A 20,863-nucleotide genomic window follows, 5' to 3' on the forward strand; every position below is an offset into this window, starting at 1 on the left:
CTCCTTAATAACTAAAGGTTAAAATTGACAACCAGCTGGTCTTAATTTCTCCTTACCATTAGAACACTCAGCAATCATATTGTTGGGGTTTTTTGTTATTGTTTCGGTCGTTCTCCCATCGGATTTGACCAACTCTACCCAATTTGGTCAAATCTGAATGAGAATTCCAAATTATGGGGAACAAGGCCTCCGAATTGGCTAAAATTCCTTGCAGCTGAAAACAAAACAAAAACATATGTTTAGTTTCTGTGTCTGCTTCCTGTCTTTTCTTTCACCCTATTCCTCCTTCCCCTTTGCCATTGTTGACCAAGAAAAAAATCTAGAGAAGGCTTCTAATGAGTCAACCCCCTCAAAGAACTCAAAACGAAGGCACTATTCATGCCTCTTTGGAGTGTTCTGTTTTCTTTGTGGAGTTTCAAGAGTCATGGGCAGATTCTTTGTAGGTCTAAAGCTCTGCTCTCCTGTATTGCCTTACCTGACCTCTTTGGTTTTTGGCAGTACTAGAGATTACCTCGTACTGTAAGAGGATTTGACTTTGGCATGTGTAATGGCAAATGAGAACTTCAAAGTTAAGAGTGGGTGAGGACAGTTTACAGGAAGTGGTTTCAGCTGAGTATTTTTCCTCCTAGGAAATTGTTTAGGATCATAATTCTAGTTCAGAGGTTCATTCTAAAGGGTCTTCTTTGTTGCCTTTCCTCCTGAAATTCATCTCAATTGGCTTGTCTGCACATTTGCATGAGGAACTGAACTGTTTTCATAGACAAATGAGAGACTGAGTTTCCTCAGCTCTGAAATGAAAGGGCATTTTGCTCCTCCCAGCTGAAGGGCACCCCTGGGTGATGAGTGGGAGCTTTCTTTTCTACCTGCTTTAAGTCTGCTGTTACTTTTCTACTGAAATAAAATTCACTGTTTGCATCCAACCATTTCTTTTTGTTATTGTTTGCAAACTGGTGAGTTTGTATTACTATCTCATGGCCAGAGTTCTGAATTAAAAGCTATAGGATCTTTGTATGAGTGTGCATATGTGTGTTTATGTGTACATGCATGCATTTTATTATGTGTTTTTGGTCACAAGGTACCAAATTGGCTTAAAGTTAAGTAGTACTCATAAATTAAATAAGCCCAAATGCTTTTCAAGTTCATGTGACTTAAAATACTTAATACGCTAGCTTTACAATTATTGGTAAAATAATATTAGAAATGTCTTAAGAATTGTCAGCATACATTTTTGTTTGCATTTATGAATCAAGAGATTTCATACTTATCCCTGCCAAATATTATAAGGTGTCAAAATTTGTCATAATGGTTAAACTATAAACCCAGCCCAAAACAGAATGATATTTGCTTGTGTAATTCTTGATAAATAAGATGTTAATACTGTTTTAATGTAAACAGCTAAATTTTGGATTATTTAGTAAGATAACCATATATTTAATCTTAAGGTTCTTACTTAGGTAAACATCTGAAATTCACAGGCTATAAAATGCTTCACAGGGAAATAATTTTAAATGATGACTATCACAGTTTTCATAAATAATCTAGGTAAACAATTAAATTAGGTAAATATAATGGGATATTTATAGACAAATTTGTCATAATTTAGAATCTAAAGTTATATTAAACTAAATAGATATTTCATTAAATGGGTATTTTCCAATAAAAAATATATATAATATAGTAGGAAAACATTCTTTCTAAAAAAAGGAAGTGTGCTCTTATTTAAATGTGAACTACTTTTGTCTAACTAAAAGCTTATTTAAAGGTTATGTGTAAAACAAGGTAAAAGAAACTAGGAAATAAGAGAGATGTAAGGAAAGCTATAGAAATAAAGAGGTATTTTTGGTTAAAAAAAGCTTAAAGAAAAATAATTTTATATAAGAATATTAGGTCAGGTACAGTAGCTCATGCCTGTAATCCCAGCACTTTGGGAGGCTGAGGTGGGTGGATTGCTTGAGCCCAGGAGTTCAAGACCAGCCTAGGCAAAAGTGTGAAATCCCATCTCCACAAAAAAATACAAAAATTAGGCAGGCATGGTGGTGCATGCCTGCAGTCCCAGCTACTTGGGTAGGCTGAGGCAGGAGGATCGGATCGCCTGAGCCTGGGAGGTGAAGGCTGCAATGAGCCATGATGGCGCCACTGCACACCAGCCTGGGCAACAGACAAGACTCTGTCTCAAAAAAAAAAAAAAAAAAAAAAGAATCGTATATGGTAAATTTTTTTCTCCTAGAATAAAATGACTGGTTGTTTAAGAAAGAGGGATGTTCAGGACAAACCAGAAAGTCCAAGCGTGTCATGAATGGTATGTATAAGTCATAAGATTTATGGAAAAAAACTTTTATATGATCTAATTGGCTATAATTAAAGGGAAATGATTTATAATGGTCTTTCTAGAGATTGGGTTTTGATATTAAAAAAAGACATATACTAAAGAATTGGTTAGAACAATGAAATTTTCTTAAGGTATTGCTTTACTCTTAAAATTACAAGACATTTTAATTCTTTAATACAAAGTTCAACTTTGTGTCTCACTGTTTTCAGCTTTCTCTCCCCTTTTAAAAGGCCTGAAATAATAACTCTATCATTCAACTCATTTTCAGCTCCTGTAAGTTTTTTTTTCCCTTCAGGTTCTAATTTTTGTAGCCTGATGCTAAAAATGTTTTATTGTAAAGGTCTAAAGAAAACGTTTCCTTCCAACATAATATTCTGTGCTCTTGGCTCTAAATTGTTCTATGAACCAGAAAATTTGCATTTATGACCCAGGAAACACTCTTTCTATGTCTAACTAATTCAAGTACCCTTTTCATTAGTTTTGAGTTGCAGGTTATCTGAATGGACTCCCCATAGGGAACAGCAGTCATACTGCAGATCTTTTCTTTTGCCTTTGGGTAACTGGCCTAATAAACAGATTTTGTGCTTTATCAAAATAATTCCTGTCATTACTAAGTATTGGTTTGCTTGGAAATAACACTGAGATTAAAAAAAATTTAATTGAGGGTATTACATCCATGAAACTTTCTGTATGTGCTTTTAAAGTCCTTGTGCTATTAAGTTACGGGGCTTTGACTCCTGGGTCTAAAAAGGGTCTAAAAAGGACCAAGTCCTGCTAAATCTTAAACACTAACAGCCGTTAAAGCCTCATCTTCGGAGCCGGTAGAAGATGCCAATCAAAATAAACTGCATTCATGAGACACAGGCCAGAAATTAAAGCTATTCAACTCCTCAAGGCCCAGGGACTATCATGAGAGAGGTGGATCTGTGAGATTATAAGGGCCGATTTTGACCATTAATGTCAAAGGCACACTGATGTAAGACCAGCATATGGGTCCCTGTGTTAGATTAACAAGGTTTTCTTGAAGCATTCACCCACTCCTTAATAAAAGGTTATAAAGGTTATAAAAAGGACTTAGGAAAATTATATCTTATGGTCAAGATGATTAAAATTTTATAGGTTTATAAAATTTTGAAAAACAAATTTAATTGGGCCTCATGCCATCTTTATTAGGACTTATTGTTTTGGAAATTAAGTCTCCTGTCTCAAAGAATAAAAGTTTTTAACTTTTTTAAAAAATCGAGTTATTACTTTGGCTAAATGAATGACTTATTTTACAATGACCTGTGATCCTATTTTGTGATATCATGTGTTTTAAACTATTTATGTTTGACAAACTTTTCAAAATCAAATTTTAACTTCAGACCTCATTAATTTTTTGATATTAGTCTCCTGAAGTCCAAAAGAGACATCTTTGGCTTATTTGATGTAATAAAACCATACAGAAGTATTGTTAAATATGAAAGTGTTTAACTTTCTTTGGATTTATATAAATGTGTTATTAGTATGTGTTCCAGAATTATATGAAATTCCTGTGATTCTGATGTGTCTTATAGCATGTTATCAGTGGTAATTGTGATTATTATGTTAAATTGTTGTATGCCATAGAAGTAACCAAATTTCCTTGCCAATTGTCTCTTTAAATATGACTGTTCTAAGATTTTTTCATCCACAGTTATTTTACTTTCATCATCTTTTTTTTGAGAGGGAGTCTCACTCTGTTGCCCAGGCTAGAGTGCAGTGGCACCATCTCGGCTCACTGCAAGCTCCACCTCCCGGGTTCACGCCATTCTCCTGCCTCAGCCTCCTGAGTAGCTGGGACTACAGGCGCCCACCACCACGCCCGGCTAATTTTTTTTTTTTTTTTTTTTTTTGTATTTTTAGTAGAGACACGGTTTCACCATGTTAGCCAGGATGGTCTCGATTTCCTGACCTTGTGATCCACCTGCCTCGGCCTCCCAAAGTGCTGGGATTACAGACGTGAGCCACCGCGCCTGGCCACTTTCATCCTTTTCAAAAGGTGGTTTTATAATCAGCATAGGACTCTGACAGGTGCTCTTGAATGCACACTTTTGATAATTTTGGAGATTGTGACACTAGAATAGAGGAAAAACCTCCAAGGCTCCCATGGAGAGCTGAAATGTTCATGATTATCAAGCAGAACAGGAGTTAACTACATAGACTGAACTAATAGAAGACTGAAATAATTATGACTTTTGCTCAAAATGTTGCTCATCCTTTGTTTTTCAGAGCCAAAAAAACTTTTCTTTTGAGCTATTTACAGCTTTTAACACTTAAGTATACTCCTATAAACAAAATTTAGTGCATATTTCTCTCTACCTGATCTCTCCAAAATTTGGAAACTAGTTGAATGTATACTTAACTTATAGCAACATAGCTAGTTGCATAAGTGCAATAAGAATCTGTTTTCTTTTGTAACAGGACACAAATGGAAAAAACTGGTTATTTTACCCAGGTATTGACAGGAATAACATACTTTCAGATATAGTCTCCTTTAAGAAATCAAAGTTGACTTACAGGGCCAAAAAAAGCCCCTTGTAAAAGCTATCCTCATACCTTATCTACACAGTCCCTGTACAGTCTCCTAACATGTGGTAAGTAAAGAATGCCACTTTCTGACAGGCCCAGGAGACCCAAGTTTTCTGGGGACCTTGAGGTGAGGAATTCACCCAATTAATACAAGTATTTGCAGGCACAGGCTGGGCTTAAGGCATTAAAGTTGAATCTGAGATTCCTTATGGAATAAAGTTCCAGCAAAGCCAATTTTAAAAAAAGAGAAGACTATATGGCAAATAATTATTTTTGCTGACTTTATGCAAATACCGCAGCCATAAGACTAAAACTTATTTTGCCAATGAATTTGTCCTATGATTTGTCTTTAGTGAAAACGGGACTGGAGAGAGAAAAAAATATGTTTCCAAATAAACTATAGTATACCTGTTAGATTCTAGTTTGCCTAGTGTTTTTCAATTTTTATCATTTTCTATAGTTTAGACTGAATTCTAATTTTTTTCCTGGCTACAAGTCTCCAAAATAATGTTTTCAAATTGTCCTTCTTTCCTTTCCCTTCTTCCCCATTTTTCCTCATTTAAAATCACTAAAAATTAAGCTGTGCTTTCTTCAAGCCCTGCAAACTGAAGCTAGACAACTTCAGAAGAAAATAACAGCAACCTATTTACATACATCAACCACTTTCATACCTGCCTACTGATGCATGGACTTCAGAGTAATATGGCCTATATAGATTTTCCAGGATTGTTCTTGTTTGTTGTTGCCTTTCTCCCTTCCTCCCCGTTTTCTCTTCATAGGACATGAAACTTCACAACCTACTAAACATGAGCTTTCCTAATAACATGGGACCTAATCATGTAGGAATAAAGCATCCTAGCCATGAGAGATCAGACAAACCTAAGACCAAAGGACTCATTTTCTTCTAAAATGCTTTCTCTGAAGGATTTTTAAAAGGGGGGAAATGTAAAAAAAAATATATATATATCTCGGGACCCCAAAATCACTAAGCCAAAGGGAAAAGTCAAGCTGGGAAAAGTCAAGCTGGGCAGGACAAACCTGCCTCCTGTTCTATTCCTAAATAAGATAACTACAAAGATTTTTTACAAAGCTATATACCTCCCTCACAATTTGCTCACAAGGAAATTCCTTGTGAACAGACAGAATTTAAAGTCATCCCTCTCCTCACGTGAGACAAATGCATATCTGATTGCTTTCTTTGCCCTATTGTTTGACTAAGCCAGACTAAGGGATAAGTGAATATTCCTGTAAATCGTGTATTCAGTGAAAGACTAATCAGAAACTCAAAAGAATGCAACCGTTTGTCTCTATCTATGACCTGGAGGCCCCCTCCCCACTTCGAGTTGTCCTGCCTTTTCGGACCAAACCAATGTGTATCTTACATATAGTGATTGGTCTCATGTCTTCCTAAAAGGTATAAAACCAAGCTGTGCCTCAACCACCTTGGGCACATGTCGTGAGGACCTCCTGAGGCTGCGTCACAGGTGCATACTTAACCTTGGCAAGATAAATTTTCTAAATTGATTGAGACCTGTCTCAGATACTTTTTGGTTTACAAAACAAAGCCAGAGGCCTAGTCCAGAGGTTGGCAAATAGTCCATGCTCACTAAAGGTGAGCTGAAGGGAAGGCTTGCAGTGTTAACTTTCCTAAGATATTTTAGTAATAACATAATAGTCTCTCCCACTGTGGTTTAAAATTTCAATAGCACATAGATTTGCATGTTATATTTTTCTATTAAGATATGAACTATTAAATATACTGAACCAATTCTCCTTCTCCCCCTGAAGGTTTGGTTTAAGATTAGGAAGACCAAGTAGAGAAGATATCAGAAGGCTTTAGATTTTAGATATATGTCACCCATTGCCATCGATCTCCCTGTCATCATAATCTTGGATGGGCTCTATAATGCCATCCTTGTTCTGGAGCCCAGTTGGAGTTGGGTTCTTGTAGTGCCACTGCAGCCTACAATATCCAGGCTTCCCATGCTGTCCTTGCCTCCTCTGTCTATGCCTTGCTTTGCCCTGACTTTGTTTGGCCTGGTATACGCCCCTGTCATCAGCATTCATTTGTAGTCTCCATTTTCTTAGGTCTGTTTTTTACAAATTTTTCCAAAATGTTTTTCTGCCAGATTCAAATTCTGCATGGCACATCCTCAAGTGCAGTTCACCAAATGTCTGTTAAATGAACTAAATAAACAAAAAAGTCAGTGCACCATTTTTTATAAGGCACATTTTTTATTTAAAAAAAGTTGTGAATTCCTTGTAAACATTGGTTCCCAGGACCCCTGCAGATACCAAAATCCATGCATACTCAAGCCCCACACTTGACCCTGCAGAATCCAAGTACACAAAAAGTTGGCCTTACCTATCTGCAGGTTTTGCATCCCACGAATACTATATTTTTGATCTGCATTTGGTTGCAGGTGTGAAACCTGTGGATGGGGGGCCAATTCTATTTATTGAAAAAAAATCCACATATAAGTGGACATACGCAGCTCTAACCTGTGTTGTTCAAGGGTCAACTGTATATCTGTTTTGTGTGCCAAATAAGGTATTGATAAGAATTTCAAAGGAAAAGTCATTTAAACAGAATTACAAGGAAGCCTCATTTTATGAGCTGACATTCCTCAATCACCAATAGGCCCTGTACGGCTCACATACATACATATGCAAAATGGGGGTGGGGAAAGTCCCTAGTAAAAGAACAGTGTGTTTCAAGACAGGGCCCATCTCCATTTATGCTGAAGAGCTTAGACACAACCCTGTAGTCTAAAGGAATCTTCCGAAGAAGCTACTCATAGGGCTTTATGGGAAGGTGGCAGCCAAACATCTATCTAGTATATTCCAAATTCTGTTCACTGTCCTCCCTTTCTGTGGAGGACATAGGGAAATAGGAATCATTCTGGCCCAAAGTTCCTCTGCATCAAATGAAACACAAGAGGAGACTCTACCAAAGCCAGAATGAGGCAGTTCTCCCTTTGCTCTCCCATCCCCAGCCCAGAAGGCATATTGTTGCATATTCCCCAGCTCAGAAGCTGACAATCATGCATTCAAATGTATTTTGTCTCATTCAACCTCCTTGAAAGGACCCTGGTTCCTGATGATAAAAACACAAAAAGGGAACCTTTTGGTTAGTGCTGCTAGAAGCAAGAGGGAGGAGGTAGTTCCCTGATTAATATTCTAGATTAATTGATCATCAAAAAGAAGCAGTCAGACCTTGGCTTTCTTTATGCTGTCTTCCTCATGTGAAACTGCTAGGCTAGAAAACAACAAAAATTTAAAAATGGAGTGTGATGAGAGTTGAGGAGTTATTGTTAATTTTTTTAGGCATGATAATGGTATTGTAGTTATGTTTTTAGAAAAAGAACGTGTATCTGATATGGTTTGGCTCTGTCCCCACCCAAATCTCATCTTGTATTATAATCCCCACATGTGGAGGGAGGGGTGTGGTGGGAGGTAATTGGATGGATGGGTTTCCCCCATGCTGTTGTCATGATACTGAGTGAGTTTTCATGAGAACTGGTTGTCTGCAAAGTGTCTGGTGCTTCCCCCTTCTCACTCTCTCTTCTGCTCCCATGTCAGATGTGCCTTGCTTCCCCTTTGGCTTCCGCCATGATTGTAAATTTCCTGAGGCCTCCCAAGCCATACAGAACTATGAATCAATTATACCTCTTTTCTTTATAAATTACTCAGTCTCAAGTATGTCTTTATGGCGTGTGAAAACAGACTAATAAAGAAAACAGTCTTTTAGAGAAACATGCTGAATTGTTTATAAATGACATTATACCTGGGATTGGTTTCAAATTAATTAGGGGGCAATGGCAATTTCCCACAAGTTGTTAATTGTTCAAGCTGGGTGCTACGTGCCTGAGGGATCATTATACCATTCTATGTATGTTTATACACATTTGACCTTTTCCATAATAAAAATTAAAGGAAAAAATCTGGCCATCTGCGTTTCTTTTCCTTTTTCTTAGCTGTCTTTGCTCTCATTTTTGTGTCTTCGTCTGCAAATTAAAACACATTATAATTTTTAAAAAGTTACCTCTAAAACCTCAATACTTTTGAGTAAATAAATATGCTTTTGCTGTTTCTCATTTGTTGTTACAGAGAAATTTATTCATTCAAACATTTATTACTATTTGTCAAGAACTGTGCTAGGCACTGGGGATATATATATTATTAAAGTCACATTAGGTATTATATGATATAAGAAATTAATGTTAATTTTTTCATAAGTTAATGGTATTATGGTTAAGTAGGAAAATATCATTTTAAAGAGATACACAGAAATATTTTGTAGCGAAATGTGATGACATTTGTAATTTACTTTGAATACCTTAGTGAAAAATCCATATTTGAAGCAAACATGTCAAAATGCTAACAAATGTTAAACCTGAGTACTAAGGTATATAGTATTAATTATACTATTCCCTTTACTTTTCTGAACATTTGAAGATTTCCATGATAAAAAGGGAAAGAAAACTATGTGTGGGGAAGGAGAATGCTTTCTAGGAGCTCAGTCTAATGGAGGAGACAAATAGGTAAAGAGATTGATACAATCCAGAGTGACATAAGGAAGCTTGAGGTGCTCTGGACACACAGAGGAGTCTCAAAATCAGAACTGATTTGAGGAGGGGGGTTGAGGAATGGTTGACCAAGAAAGGTGGCTCTTAGAGTAGTTATTTGATTACAAAATCCATTGTTGCAATGAGTAAGCCAAGCTTGTTGGAAGAAGAGACTGGTATTGTAGGCAGAGGGCCTCTCTACCAAGCAATAGAGTCAAGAGAAAGAACATGGAATACTGAGGAGACAGAAAGCAGTTCTAGCCTGGGCAACACAGCATGACCTCATCTCTACAATTTTTTTTTTTTAATAGCTGGGCATGGTTGCACGTGCCTGTGGTCACAGCTACTCGGAAGGCTGAGGCAGGAGAATCACTGGAACCCTGGAGGTGGAGGTTGCAGTGAGCAGAGATCGAGCCACGGCCCTTCAGCCTGGGTGACAGAGGGAGGCCCTGAAAAAAAAAAAGAAAAGAAAGAAAAGAAAAAAGAAAGAAAGAAGAAGGCAGGCAGGCAGGCAGGCAGGCATGAAAGAAAAGAAAAGAAAGAGAAGAGAAGAGAAGAAAGAAAGAAGGAAAGAAAGAAAGGAAGAAAGAAAAAAAGTTTTCAGGCCACAGAGTATGGTGCAACAAAAAGTGACAGGGTATATGTGATTAGAGAAGGATCAGTCAGGGTCTGAACTTTACCCTGAGGGCTATGGAGAACTACTGAAGGATTTTGAGTATGGCACTGACATGCTTAGATGTGTGCTTTAAGAAAGTTTAGTTTTCCAGTGGCAAGGAAGTAAAGTGACATTGGGGACCAGGAATCTGGGGCAATATCAGAGGAAGCAGAGCCTTTGTGGAATATGCCAACCAAGAGGAAGCACCCTCTGGTCAATCATTAGCCAGGAGAGGGCATAAAAAAGGTGGCTTTTTGTGATGCACTACCCCAGATGGGGTGCCTTCCATAAATTGGCAGCCAGTCTAAAGGGAGTGCCTTTTTGAAAACTGTACAGCAGTGCCCACTGGGCACGAGAATTACACAAATGAGCCCTTCCACTGGGCTGATGCAGCCCTGTAAGGCTTACTTTGGTACAGCCCAATCCCCTGACTTGGTCTGGTGCCATGTGCTTTGTACAACTATGCACAACCAATCTGGAGTCAGATTGCTTAGGTTTGAATCCCAACTGTGTGACCTTGGGGACAGTACTTATAATCTGCTCTGTCTCCATTTCCTCATCTATAAGATGTACCCAACAGTTATTTATGGATTAGATGGTAATAATGAATATAAAGCACTTATGGGGAATGCCTGGCACAAGGTTAGCAAGCGTTCAAAAACTCTTCAGTATTATTAGTGTTTTCAGGAATCTTCTTCTAAAATAAGTTTAAAGAAATAAAACTAGTTTTGAAGCAAGGCTTGCAGAATGCTGTTGGCTTTCTTACCACTGGAGTCTGTTTCAGAATCAGAGTCACTGTCGCTATCTTCAGAATACTTCTTGTGTTTTCTTTTTGATAAATTTTTCTTTCTTCCTTTCTTGGACCTTTCACTTGAATGACTAGACTACTATTTTTCTATAAAAAATATAAATAAAAAAGTAACTTCTAAAAAAGTATTTCTGATTATCAATTTTATTGCATTTGAAATACTGAAAAGGAATAGATGATAGGCAATTTGAATAAAAGTAAAGTCTAATGTTTAACTATTTATAAACTTTTTTTAACTTCTCAAGAAAGGTCTGTATCTTAAAAATCCTTTCTGATGTGGAAACTGAAGTAGTGCATTTCTTTGGCTCTTCATTCTTTACTTCAATATGTTCAGCAGAGCTGAATTTAAAGAAAATGGTTATAAGAATTAGAAAAGTGATGAAATATGGACCATAGAGTATAAAAACACAGGCTTAAAACTTTTCAGCAACAATGACAATTGTCCAAGAACCATTAAAAACAAGCATTGGACTGCTTTCATAAGAATACAGTTCATGTCTGTAATCCCGGCACTTTGGGAAGCCAAGGTGGGAGGATCACTTGAGCCCCAGAGTTCAAGACCAGCCTAGGCAAAATAGCAAGACCCCATCTATACAAAACATTTAAAACATTTGCCAGGTATGGTGGTGCTTTCCTGTAGTCCCAGTTACTCAGGAGGCTGAGGTGGGAGGATCACTTGAGCCTGGGATGTCAAGGCTGCAGTGAGCCATGATCATGCCATTGCACTCCAGCCTGGGTGACAGAGCAAGACTGCCTAAAAATAAAATAAAATAAAAAATAAATAAATACAGTTCAAGGGTCTGCCACCTTCATAATAATAAAATAACTTACATTTGCACAATGCTTTACAGATTACAAAGCACTACTCAAACTGAAAGCAGCATGGAGGATTTATATTTTCAGAAGAAATCACAGGCTAAAAATAGAGAAAACAGAATCAGAAGGAAAGATGAAAGAAACTGTATATAAAAAGTCTGAAGAAGATATTATAATTTTATTCTAAGCATGTAAAAAACAAATGGTAGAGCAGCAACTGTTCTGTCTCCTCAGAGCAAGAAGATCCTAAGAAGCTACAATCTAAAGAGATTTGGGGGACACATGTTCTCAGGACCTGAGGCTATGTCACGGTAAAAAATTGTGTGTGTGTGTGTGTGTGTGTGTGTGTGTATATATATATATATATATTTAAATATATATTTATATATAAATATATATATATTTGTTTTGTTGCAGATAATTCTTAAAATAAGTATTATTAAAGTTTTACAGTAGGCTTGGCATGGTGGCTCATACTTATAATCTCAGCACTTTGGGAGGCCAAAGCACAAGAACAGCTTGAGCCCAGGAATTCAAGACCAGCCTGGGCAACATAGTGAGACCCTTCTGCACAAAAAATTTAAAAATTAGCTGGGTGTAGTGGTGTGCACCTGTAGTCCCAGCTACTCGAGAGGCTGGGGCAGGAGGATCACTTGAGCTGGGAAGGTCAAGGCTGCAGTGAGCCATGATCGTGCCACTGCACTCTAGCCTGGGTGACAGAGTGAGACCCTGCATCAGAAAGAAAGAGAAAGAAAGCAAATAAATCAATAAATAAAGTTCTACAATACTTTAGAAAGGGACTTTCTATATTATATAATCTTTCCCTTTGAAGATCACATCTGCAATAATTTAGGTATTGCCTAGAAAATTATTTTTAGGGTTCCTTCTGACTCTAATTCTATGAGTTCAGGTCCTTTAAGCATTTACCAAGGGTATCTATAAGAATACACTTCAGATAATAATGTTTTATCACCTTGTCACAAATTACAGGTTTACCTGTGAAACACATTGCCTCAACTCAACCTAAACACAGAAATAGAGGAGAGGGAAGAAGAAACTTATGAGCAACACCAAAGAGAAAAGAAATAAGCAAAAAAAAAAAAGTACTAATATTTCACATAGTATTGGATACAGGAAAATTAACTAAACCGAACTACACTGGCATCTGCATTTTTAAAAAATCGCTGTGTAATACTATTGTCTGGGATGCAATCTGCTCCTGGGTTGAAGAAAAAAATCAAAATATAAATGTATTATCTGTTTTAACACTGAACTCCTCTATTAATAGGAAATTAGCACCCCATGAATACAATTTGAAGAAAACAATTAGCATGCTAAAATCCACTAGCAACATGTTTTAATTCTTAGGTATGTTAGACTCCCTTTAGTTCCTTTTTAAAAAAGAGTACCTTACCTATCTGTTCTTTGGAGGACACTAATTTTTTATTGTATTATAATGTTTGTCATTTATTGTTTTAATTTTTGCTGTTACTCATAAGCTGAAAAAAATAAACTAAGAGAGGTTCAATTTCCCCAAAGTTTAGCTGCTTACGTCTATAAAAATCCTTATAAAATAAATATGTTTGATTTCATTGTTTGAATAAATATTTTTTACTTCTTTATTCAGGGAAAAGGTATTATAAGTATACAGAGTTAGTCTCAGAGGGTTTCCCATTTCAAGAGCAGGTAATCAAAAAGTAAACATACGTCTAACAGTTCTTGGAATATGAGTATAGGGACCAAGGATGCCTGCCAGACTATAAAGACACACAGTCTTTGTGGTGTGAGGCACAAAATTAAGGCCCAATATTGTGTACTACCTTGACAATTGGGGAAACCAGGAGGGCTCCCAATGGCCTTACTGCGAATTCTCCTCTCCATTCTGCTCCTGCAAATAAGGTCCCCTAGCCAAATGACCCTCCTTCTCAAAGAGACCAGACACAGTTCCAGCTTATCTCTGGGTAGCAGATTTTAGTACATTGTCAGCTTGTGGAATTATTCAAACAAGCCAATCATATCCTTCCAAGGGGAAGCAGGTATTACCTCAATTTCTTGATACCACAAAGTCTACCTCCCACAGCCCCTGATTATTCACTGTCTTACCAACAGCAACCTCGGTGTGGCCCTTCGTGGCACGCTGTGTTCTCTCCCATTCCAGCTGTGAACATATGTGATTAATAAACTGCTGTTGATCTCATCTGTCCTGTGTTCAGCTACTCCATAACACAAAGGGTGGGAATCCTTCCCTCATCAACATGGTGAATAGCAGACGATTATAACAGTCCCTGCTGCTACCTAGTTTTATCTGTGCCTTAAGATAAATTATTTATCTTCTATGTGCACAAATGCAAATTTTACCCAAGTTGTTCTTATATCTTTTGGTTAGGATTCTAAAATAAGTTTTTTGATTGACACAAACTGGGAGGACCTTTCCATCCCAAAGGCAGGAGCGCTCCTCAGAGGACAGGTGCAGTAGTTTCACTCACCTCTCCCACATGGGCAAAAAATGTGTATCTCTAACCTAACTCAGGACTGTTTTTACTTCCTCTGCTCCCAGGCATGAAACTCTAATAACCAACACCTGTGAAATGCTTATTACGTTCAAGGCACTACATCATTACAATAACCCTAAAAACGTCAGTACTATTTGTATCCCCCTTTTACAGGTGAAAAAAAAAATGAAGCTTGGAGAGGTTACCAAGGTCACATAGGTATTAAGTAGCAAAGCAAGGCTTCAAACTCAGAAAGTCTCAATCCAGAGGCTGTCCTTCTCATCACTATGCTTTATTACATCCCACTAGTGGAAGAAAAAGACTCATCAAGACATCTCCCACCTGTTGGAATTTCAACCTACCCCTCAATACCTGTAATGTTTTTAAATTTCTCATTTTTTAACCGTAGTGCATGTAAGGCACTCAGTATAGTACCTGACACATTCAATAAACATTTGATATGAGTACTTACACAGCAATAATTATAATTATTTTCCTTCTCAAACCATCTACTTCCCACTCCAATATTCACTCTCATTAGAGGAAAACTCATCTCACTCTCCTCTCATTCTTCAAGGTCAAGATTGAGACCACTTAAGACCTTCCTGAAGGTAGCCACATCTGCAGTTTAGCACATCACTTTGCCTACATTCATCCAATTATCTTGTCTCAGAGGAAGGTATTTCTCCTTTCCAATTTAAACCCTTAATCTCAACCCTTTCCAACTCCCTACAAGGAATTTCCACTTAGTTAGCCTGTTAGGATCTCAAACCGATCATTCACGCGACACACAACACTTTCAGTAGATTGAGCCCCTATTAAGTGCCAGGCACTGCAAATTCTGTAATGAATAAAATAGGGGTCCTCCTTTCCACGAGCTCAGTCTAGTGGAGAATAAAAATACGTTCACGAACGATAACACAAAGCAAATAAATGCTATACGTAGGTCTGTGACCCTTAGCCGTGTCTGCTCCGAGATCAGAGGCGAAAGAGGGTGGAGGGAGACCAGGGCACCCTACAAAGGGGGGCCCAAGGATGAGTGAGAATGTGAGAGAGGAGAAGGGCGAACAAGGAGCTGCCGTGGATAGATTGCAGAAAAGGATGAAAATGGGCGCGGTGAAGGTAGAAGGAGCGAAATGCAAATGGTCAGAAGCGGGCTGAAAGATGAAGCGGACTCGCTGAAGGCAAGCGGGCTCCTTAGAGCGAAGGTGCAGCCATGATCTCACTCACCTCTGCCACGGATTCACCTCCCTCTCCTCGTCCCGTAGGAGCGTGAGTAGTTGCCGCAATAGGCGCACGAGCAGGCAGAAGCGAAAGTGATGGTCCACGGCGCAGACAGCCGCTCTTGAGAATGCGACCACAAGTGGGAGCGGCAGGGCTGGTTTCGGGAGCCTTGGCTGAGCCCATTCCATTCCCCAGTCAGAGAACAAGAGTTCCAGTGAGAGTTGCGCCCCAGCGGGGAACGGGCGGCTTTGCTGGGCTTGGGGCTCTTGGACAAACTGCAACACATTCCCCCGCCCGGAGCCCGAGGCCTCCCTCTCGGCACTGCAGAACCGGACACTGGAGCTACTGCAGCCTCGAAAACGGGACATTCTCAGGAGCCTCAGCAGTATCCGTTGCCTTTGCTCCGAAAACCCAGCCCGCGCAACCGCTGGGAGCAAAGGAAACCATGGGAACTATTGCGAGTACGTTGGCAAAACATTTCCCCAGGTCTGTGTGGCCTCCGGCCAAGGTGAAGAGGTGTGTGTCTTGGTGTAAATAAACCGCCACTGCAACCGATTTCGCTCATCCTTTGGTTCCGCATTGAGGCTCACCAGGGTCTAAATCCGCACAGAGACCACGTCTTCCTTAGGCTTCTACTTGAAATAACTGAAGGGCAGGACGACAGTCCACTGGAGACATTTCACAGAATGGCCATATCAACAACATAGACAATTCTGTTCGTGTACGGGTGCTTTCCGTGAATGTGTGTATTACATGTTCTATAATATTGGGCGCACTCTGTGTCGTGTGTGTGTATAAAATATGTACATTTGGTTATGTGTGTATATATGTACATATATAATAAATAGGACTGGCTCAAACAGATTCACATATTTTTTCGGAGTCTATTTGAATTAAAAGAAAAATCTGAGATGGGAAGAAAAGGGACAAAGTATTCAAAGTATTTCGTACACAACTGAAAGTGTTTATTTCAGTGTTGTCAGATTTATTAATAGCAAAAAGAAATATACAGTAGGCCACTTATCTTTGAATTTCAAATAAAGAATAATGTTTTAGTATAAGTATGTTCCATACAATAATACAGTAGAAAGTGACTACTTTCTATTAAAGATGAGGTGATAGCCACGGTTGTACTTCTTCCTCTCCTACTACTTCTAAAATTTGTTTCTTATATTCTTTTTTTGTTTGCTTGTTTTGTTTTGTTTTGAGATGGAGTCTCACTCTGTCACCCAGGCTGGAATGCAATGGCGCGATCTCAGCTCACTGCAACCTCCACCTCCTGGGTTCAAGTGATTCTCCTGCCTCAGCCTCCCAAGTAGCTGGGATTATAGGTGCCCGCCACCACACTCGGCTAATTTGTGTATTTTTAGTAGAGACGGGGTTTCGTCACGTTGGCCAGGCTGGTCTCGAATTCCTGACCTCAAGTGATCCTCCCACCTCGGCCTCCCAAAGTGCTGGGATTACAGGCATGAGCCACCGCGCCCAGACTTGTTCCTTATATTCTAAGGCTTTTAGCTTGCTGTTTGAGAAAGGGAAGTGGGAGCAGCCCCTGATATCCACAAACTGACCTCGCACTCACAATTAGGCATGTTCTTCTCTTGTTGAACATAAACTCACAGAACACCAACCCAAGACAAGATCACTGGGAGCCTGATCAAGTGAGACAAAACAAGACCACTTCATAAGTTTGTCTAAGCACAGACAAAAACAAGCTCACTGTGACACCCAGAAAACACCAAACACCCCTTCTTGGACAAGATAGGTCACTGCTACTTTGCCAGTTAATGTACAGCTTTATCCTCCCTCTAGTCTGCCCTCCCTATAAATAAGATTTATTGAAATGTGCAATCATACAATTGCCCCTGCTTTCTGATGTATCTGAGACGGAACTCCTGATTCCTAGACCTTCCCCCAAATTGTCCAAATCCTATAATAGGTTCATTCTAACAACTTCTTATTGAAACACATCATAGTTACCTATAGTGTGTGTTGTCCCTCCCTGGAGTAAGAGTAATAAACTCAATCTGTCAACTATGGGTATGTTTCTGGTAGTCTTTGGTTGAAGGGCATTGACACATTCCACTGCCTAAAATGTTCTTCCCCAGATATTTATATGGCCCTTTCCCTTAGTTCATTCCATTCTTTGGCCATACATCATCTTTTCAGAGAGGCTGTCCTTGACCACACAATTTACAATAACACCCTCATCATTCTCTATCCCTTTGCTCTATTTTTCTTCATAGCACTTACTACTTTCTGTTATTGTATTATATATTTATATTATATATACAAATGTTGATTGTATGTCTCTTCCATTATAATGTAAGTTCCATGAAGACCAATATCTCAACTTGATGATAATTATATCCACAGTGCCTACAACACTGCCTACAACACTGCCTGGCACAGAGTAAATACTAAATGATATATATTTAATATGTATTGAAAAAATGAATGAAGTTTACAGTGTCGGGCTTTATAAGTTTCATTGTCACATAGTCATAATCAATCTGTTGTTTGGACTTAGTCTTCCACTTAAATAGATTGGCTTACTGCAAAATCTCCATTCTTAATTCTTTATTTGGACTCATTTCTTATTTGATTTGACTTCATATATTGCCAAGTAATTTTCACAAATGACTCATAGGTAGTATATTCCCTCAATTTTGTTCAAGTTTGGAATAAGCTGTCTGTTGCTTTTTTTGGTAGATTGTATTATTGTTAGCAATTATCGACGACTCCTTTTCCAGTAGGAGAGTTATATATCCCTATCCAATTGACTTTGGAAAGTTTTAAGAAAAAAGGGCAATAGGCAGTATTAGACAGGTCACTTAAAGAGAGATTTGTTGGGATTAAGCAGAAAAGGGGATAGTGGTGAGAAAGCAACATATATTTGGCACTTATTGGGTTCCAGACACTCATTCGTTCAGCATTAAGCAACCATCTCTATCTACAATTTGTTGGGCCAAGGGATGCTTCACAAATAGGTTAGTACTTGAGTTGGGTTTTTATGGAAAACCAGGCACTTGCCAGGAACTAACCAGACAACAGGTTAAGCGAGGTGTGGCTATGAAGGGAATGACTATTCCAAGCTCAGGGCTCCAGGCTCAGACTTGAAGGCAGTAAATTGCATGGCATATTCTGGAAACCGTGAGCAGTTTGACACTATGCATAGTTAATTCATTTAATCCTCAAAGTGACTCTGTGGGAAGGTATTATTATCCCTATTTTACAGATGAAGAATCAGGCATAAGATCAAAGAGCTAGGAAGTGGCCGTATCACAATTCCAACCCACTCACATCTTCTGCTTAAGACTTTGTTTCTTCCACTCTACCTTACTAGGGTTTCTGTAGATCCCATGGAGTGACCTTACCAAATCTGTAACCATAAGCATAACATATAGGAAGTGCTCTAAGACTGAACGAGTGTCACTTTATCTTTTGTCATCAATTAATATATATTAAGCACCCACAAGATTGTTGGCATTTTAACACAGGAGAGGACAGTTACCGCCCTCATGGAATTCACAATCAAGGTCAAAAGGCAAGCAAACGCTGACAATATGGCTATAAAACCTAACTCATTCCATTTTCAGCCAATAAAACCTTTCTAGAATGTGAAACAATTGATACCTCCAAATCCATTTGATATAGGTTGTTCTCTGACCTCAGGTGATCCTCCCACCTCGGCCTCCCAAAGTGAGTTGTTGTTGTTTGAAATAGAGTTCAAACTACTGGGTTGTTTGAAGTAGGGTTAAGCCCTCCAGATTAAAAACAAAAGTAAAAGTGAAATGACTAGTTGAGAAACAGAAAATTAATTAAACTTTCCGGTGATCCTGTCCCAAAGACAATTATTAAGGCCACTCAGGCTTCTTGGTCTGTTCTGCTTTCCTACAAATAAAATTCCTTTCCTGACCATTGGACCCCCTTTCATTATAGGTAGCTTTTAAACTTGTTTAGTTTTTGCTTGGTTAGGGGGTGAGAGATACAGCAAGAAGGGAAGAGAAGGTTTACTGTGCTTTGAATGAACAGATTTCATCATATGTTAGTTGGTACTCCAGACTTTTAAAATACTTTCAGGAAAGTGACAATGGCAAGGCAATTCTGTTGCCAGCCTCGGTGATGTAAATGCTGGTGCAAAATAAATTGCATTGTGCCTTCCAGTTTACTGAGAGCTGACCAACAAACATGATATCTAGAGTGGCATCTATTGCCACTGTGATCTGTATTTCAAAGATATGTCTCATTTTAGTTTTCATCAATTAAGCCACTGAAAGATAAATAGATCCTAAACTTTCAAGATATACTTTGTTCTAATTACTAAGATTTTTTTTTACTACTAAGTTTTGGGGAGGATAACTCAGAAAAATGGTTATTAAGTACTCAGTTGCCAGGAAAAATACTAATCTGCCTTAGTTTATTTTACAACAGCATACTTCTATTTGCCATGAAATATCTTTATAGTAAACAATGAAACTTTCATAATGCTAAGTCCTAATCAAAAATCAATAATGCAATAATTCCCACATAGTTTGTTTTCCCACAATACAAAATCTTGGAGAAGAGCTTAAGGAATTGCATATTTCCATGGGAAATACAGCTATATTATACCACTTTGATGTTTTATTATACCATGTGGCTTTACTTTATTGAGGAGGATGAAGAATAGATTAGGGATAGGTAGATGAGATGATGACATCCATGTCTGATTTCCTGTCAGAGAAAATTAGATATAGTTACATCTGTTTTCAGTCTAATATCCTGATGGACATTTTCAGCAAGATTTTTTAGGAAAGAAGCACAGGAATTCCACTGCAAGGTATTAATAGGTACAAATTTAAGATTTTGGAAATGAATGCAGTATTATCCTACATATATCTTTTTAAAAAGATAATGAAGGTAGTGAATGGCCTTAATTATGGCAGAAAAAAAGTTACTATTTGGTTCCTTAGTTGAATATGATCAATAACCAGCCTAAAAGGGAAACATTTTGCTCTCCAAACACCCATCCTGTTGCTTCATTCATTATGGTACTCAGTTGGAAGGGTATTACCAGAGGATTTTAAAAAATTATGTAACTCACAGTGTATTTTTTCGGTCATTAAACAATCACTGAACACATACTATGTGTCAGACACTAAAGCCCTCTGAAGACGAAATGTTATGGAAATAGTAACAATAAAAAATTAAAATAGTAACAATAAAAAATTAAAAATGCAAGTGTTAATATTATTAATCTTTCAAGATACAGGTCAAATGACAGCATTCAATTTGCTATTCTCTTCTCTCTGCTTCTACACCTTGTACAAATATTTTTGTCCATGTTTGTGTACCTACCTACTGAGCTCCCTAAAGAGGTAGAGACCTTTGGGTTATTCATTTTTGTATTCCCGAGAGCCTAACATAGGGTTTTTGCTACAG

The 20,863-nt window shown here is 38.2% G+C and overlaps 1 protein-coding gene and 1 long non-coding RNA gene across 5 annotated transcripts in view; both read right to left on the reverse strand.

The window, feature by feature from the left end:
• LOC101149428 (putative uncharacterized protein CXorf42) overlaps positions 1-16,188 on the reverse strand; it is a 155,739-nt gene extending 139,551 nt beyond the window's left edge. For 2 of the 4 annotated variants that reach the window (XR_010132584.1, XM_019019655.4), the window contains exon 1: positions 15,449-15,954. Coding sequence is in view for 3 of the 4 variants with exons in the window: in XM_019019655.4 (XP_018875200.1) it covers positions 15,449-15,810 (362 nt within the window). In the remaining variant the exon portion in view is untranslated. Of the gene's footprint in view, positions 1-9,905; positions 10,998-11,028; positions 11,665-15,448 lie in introns of those variants that run through there. The other 2 variants (XM_063703257.1, XM_055376243.2) reach the window with 2 other exon arrangements.
• Positions 7,095-10,964, reverse strand: LOC129530030 (uncharacterized). Its single transcript, XR_008675545.2, has 2 exons — positions 10,869-10,964; positions 7,095-9,896 (listed from the first exon to the last, which is right to left on the reverse strand). It is a non-coding gene; the product is annotated as an uncharacterized lncRNA (long non-coding RNA).
• Positions 16,189-20,863: the final 4,675 nt, after the last annotated feature.

This window comes from Gorilla gorilla, chromosome X, assembly GCF_029281585.2.
Source record: "Gorilla gorilla gorilla isolate KB3781 chromosome X, NHGRI_mGorGor1-v2.1_pri, whole genome shotgun sequence".
In the NCBI taxonomy this organism is placed as follows: domain Eukaryota; kingdom Metazoa; phylum Chordata; class Mammalia; order Primates; family Hominidae; genus Gorilla; species Gorilla gorilla.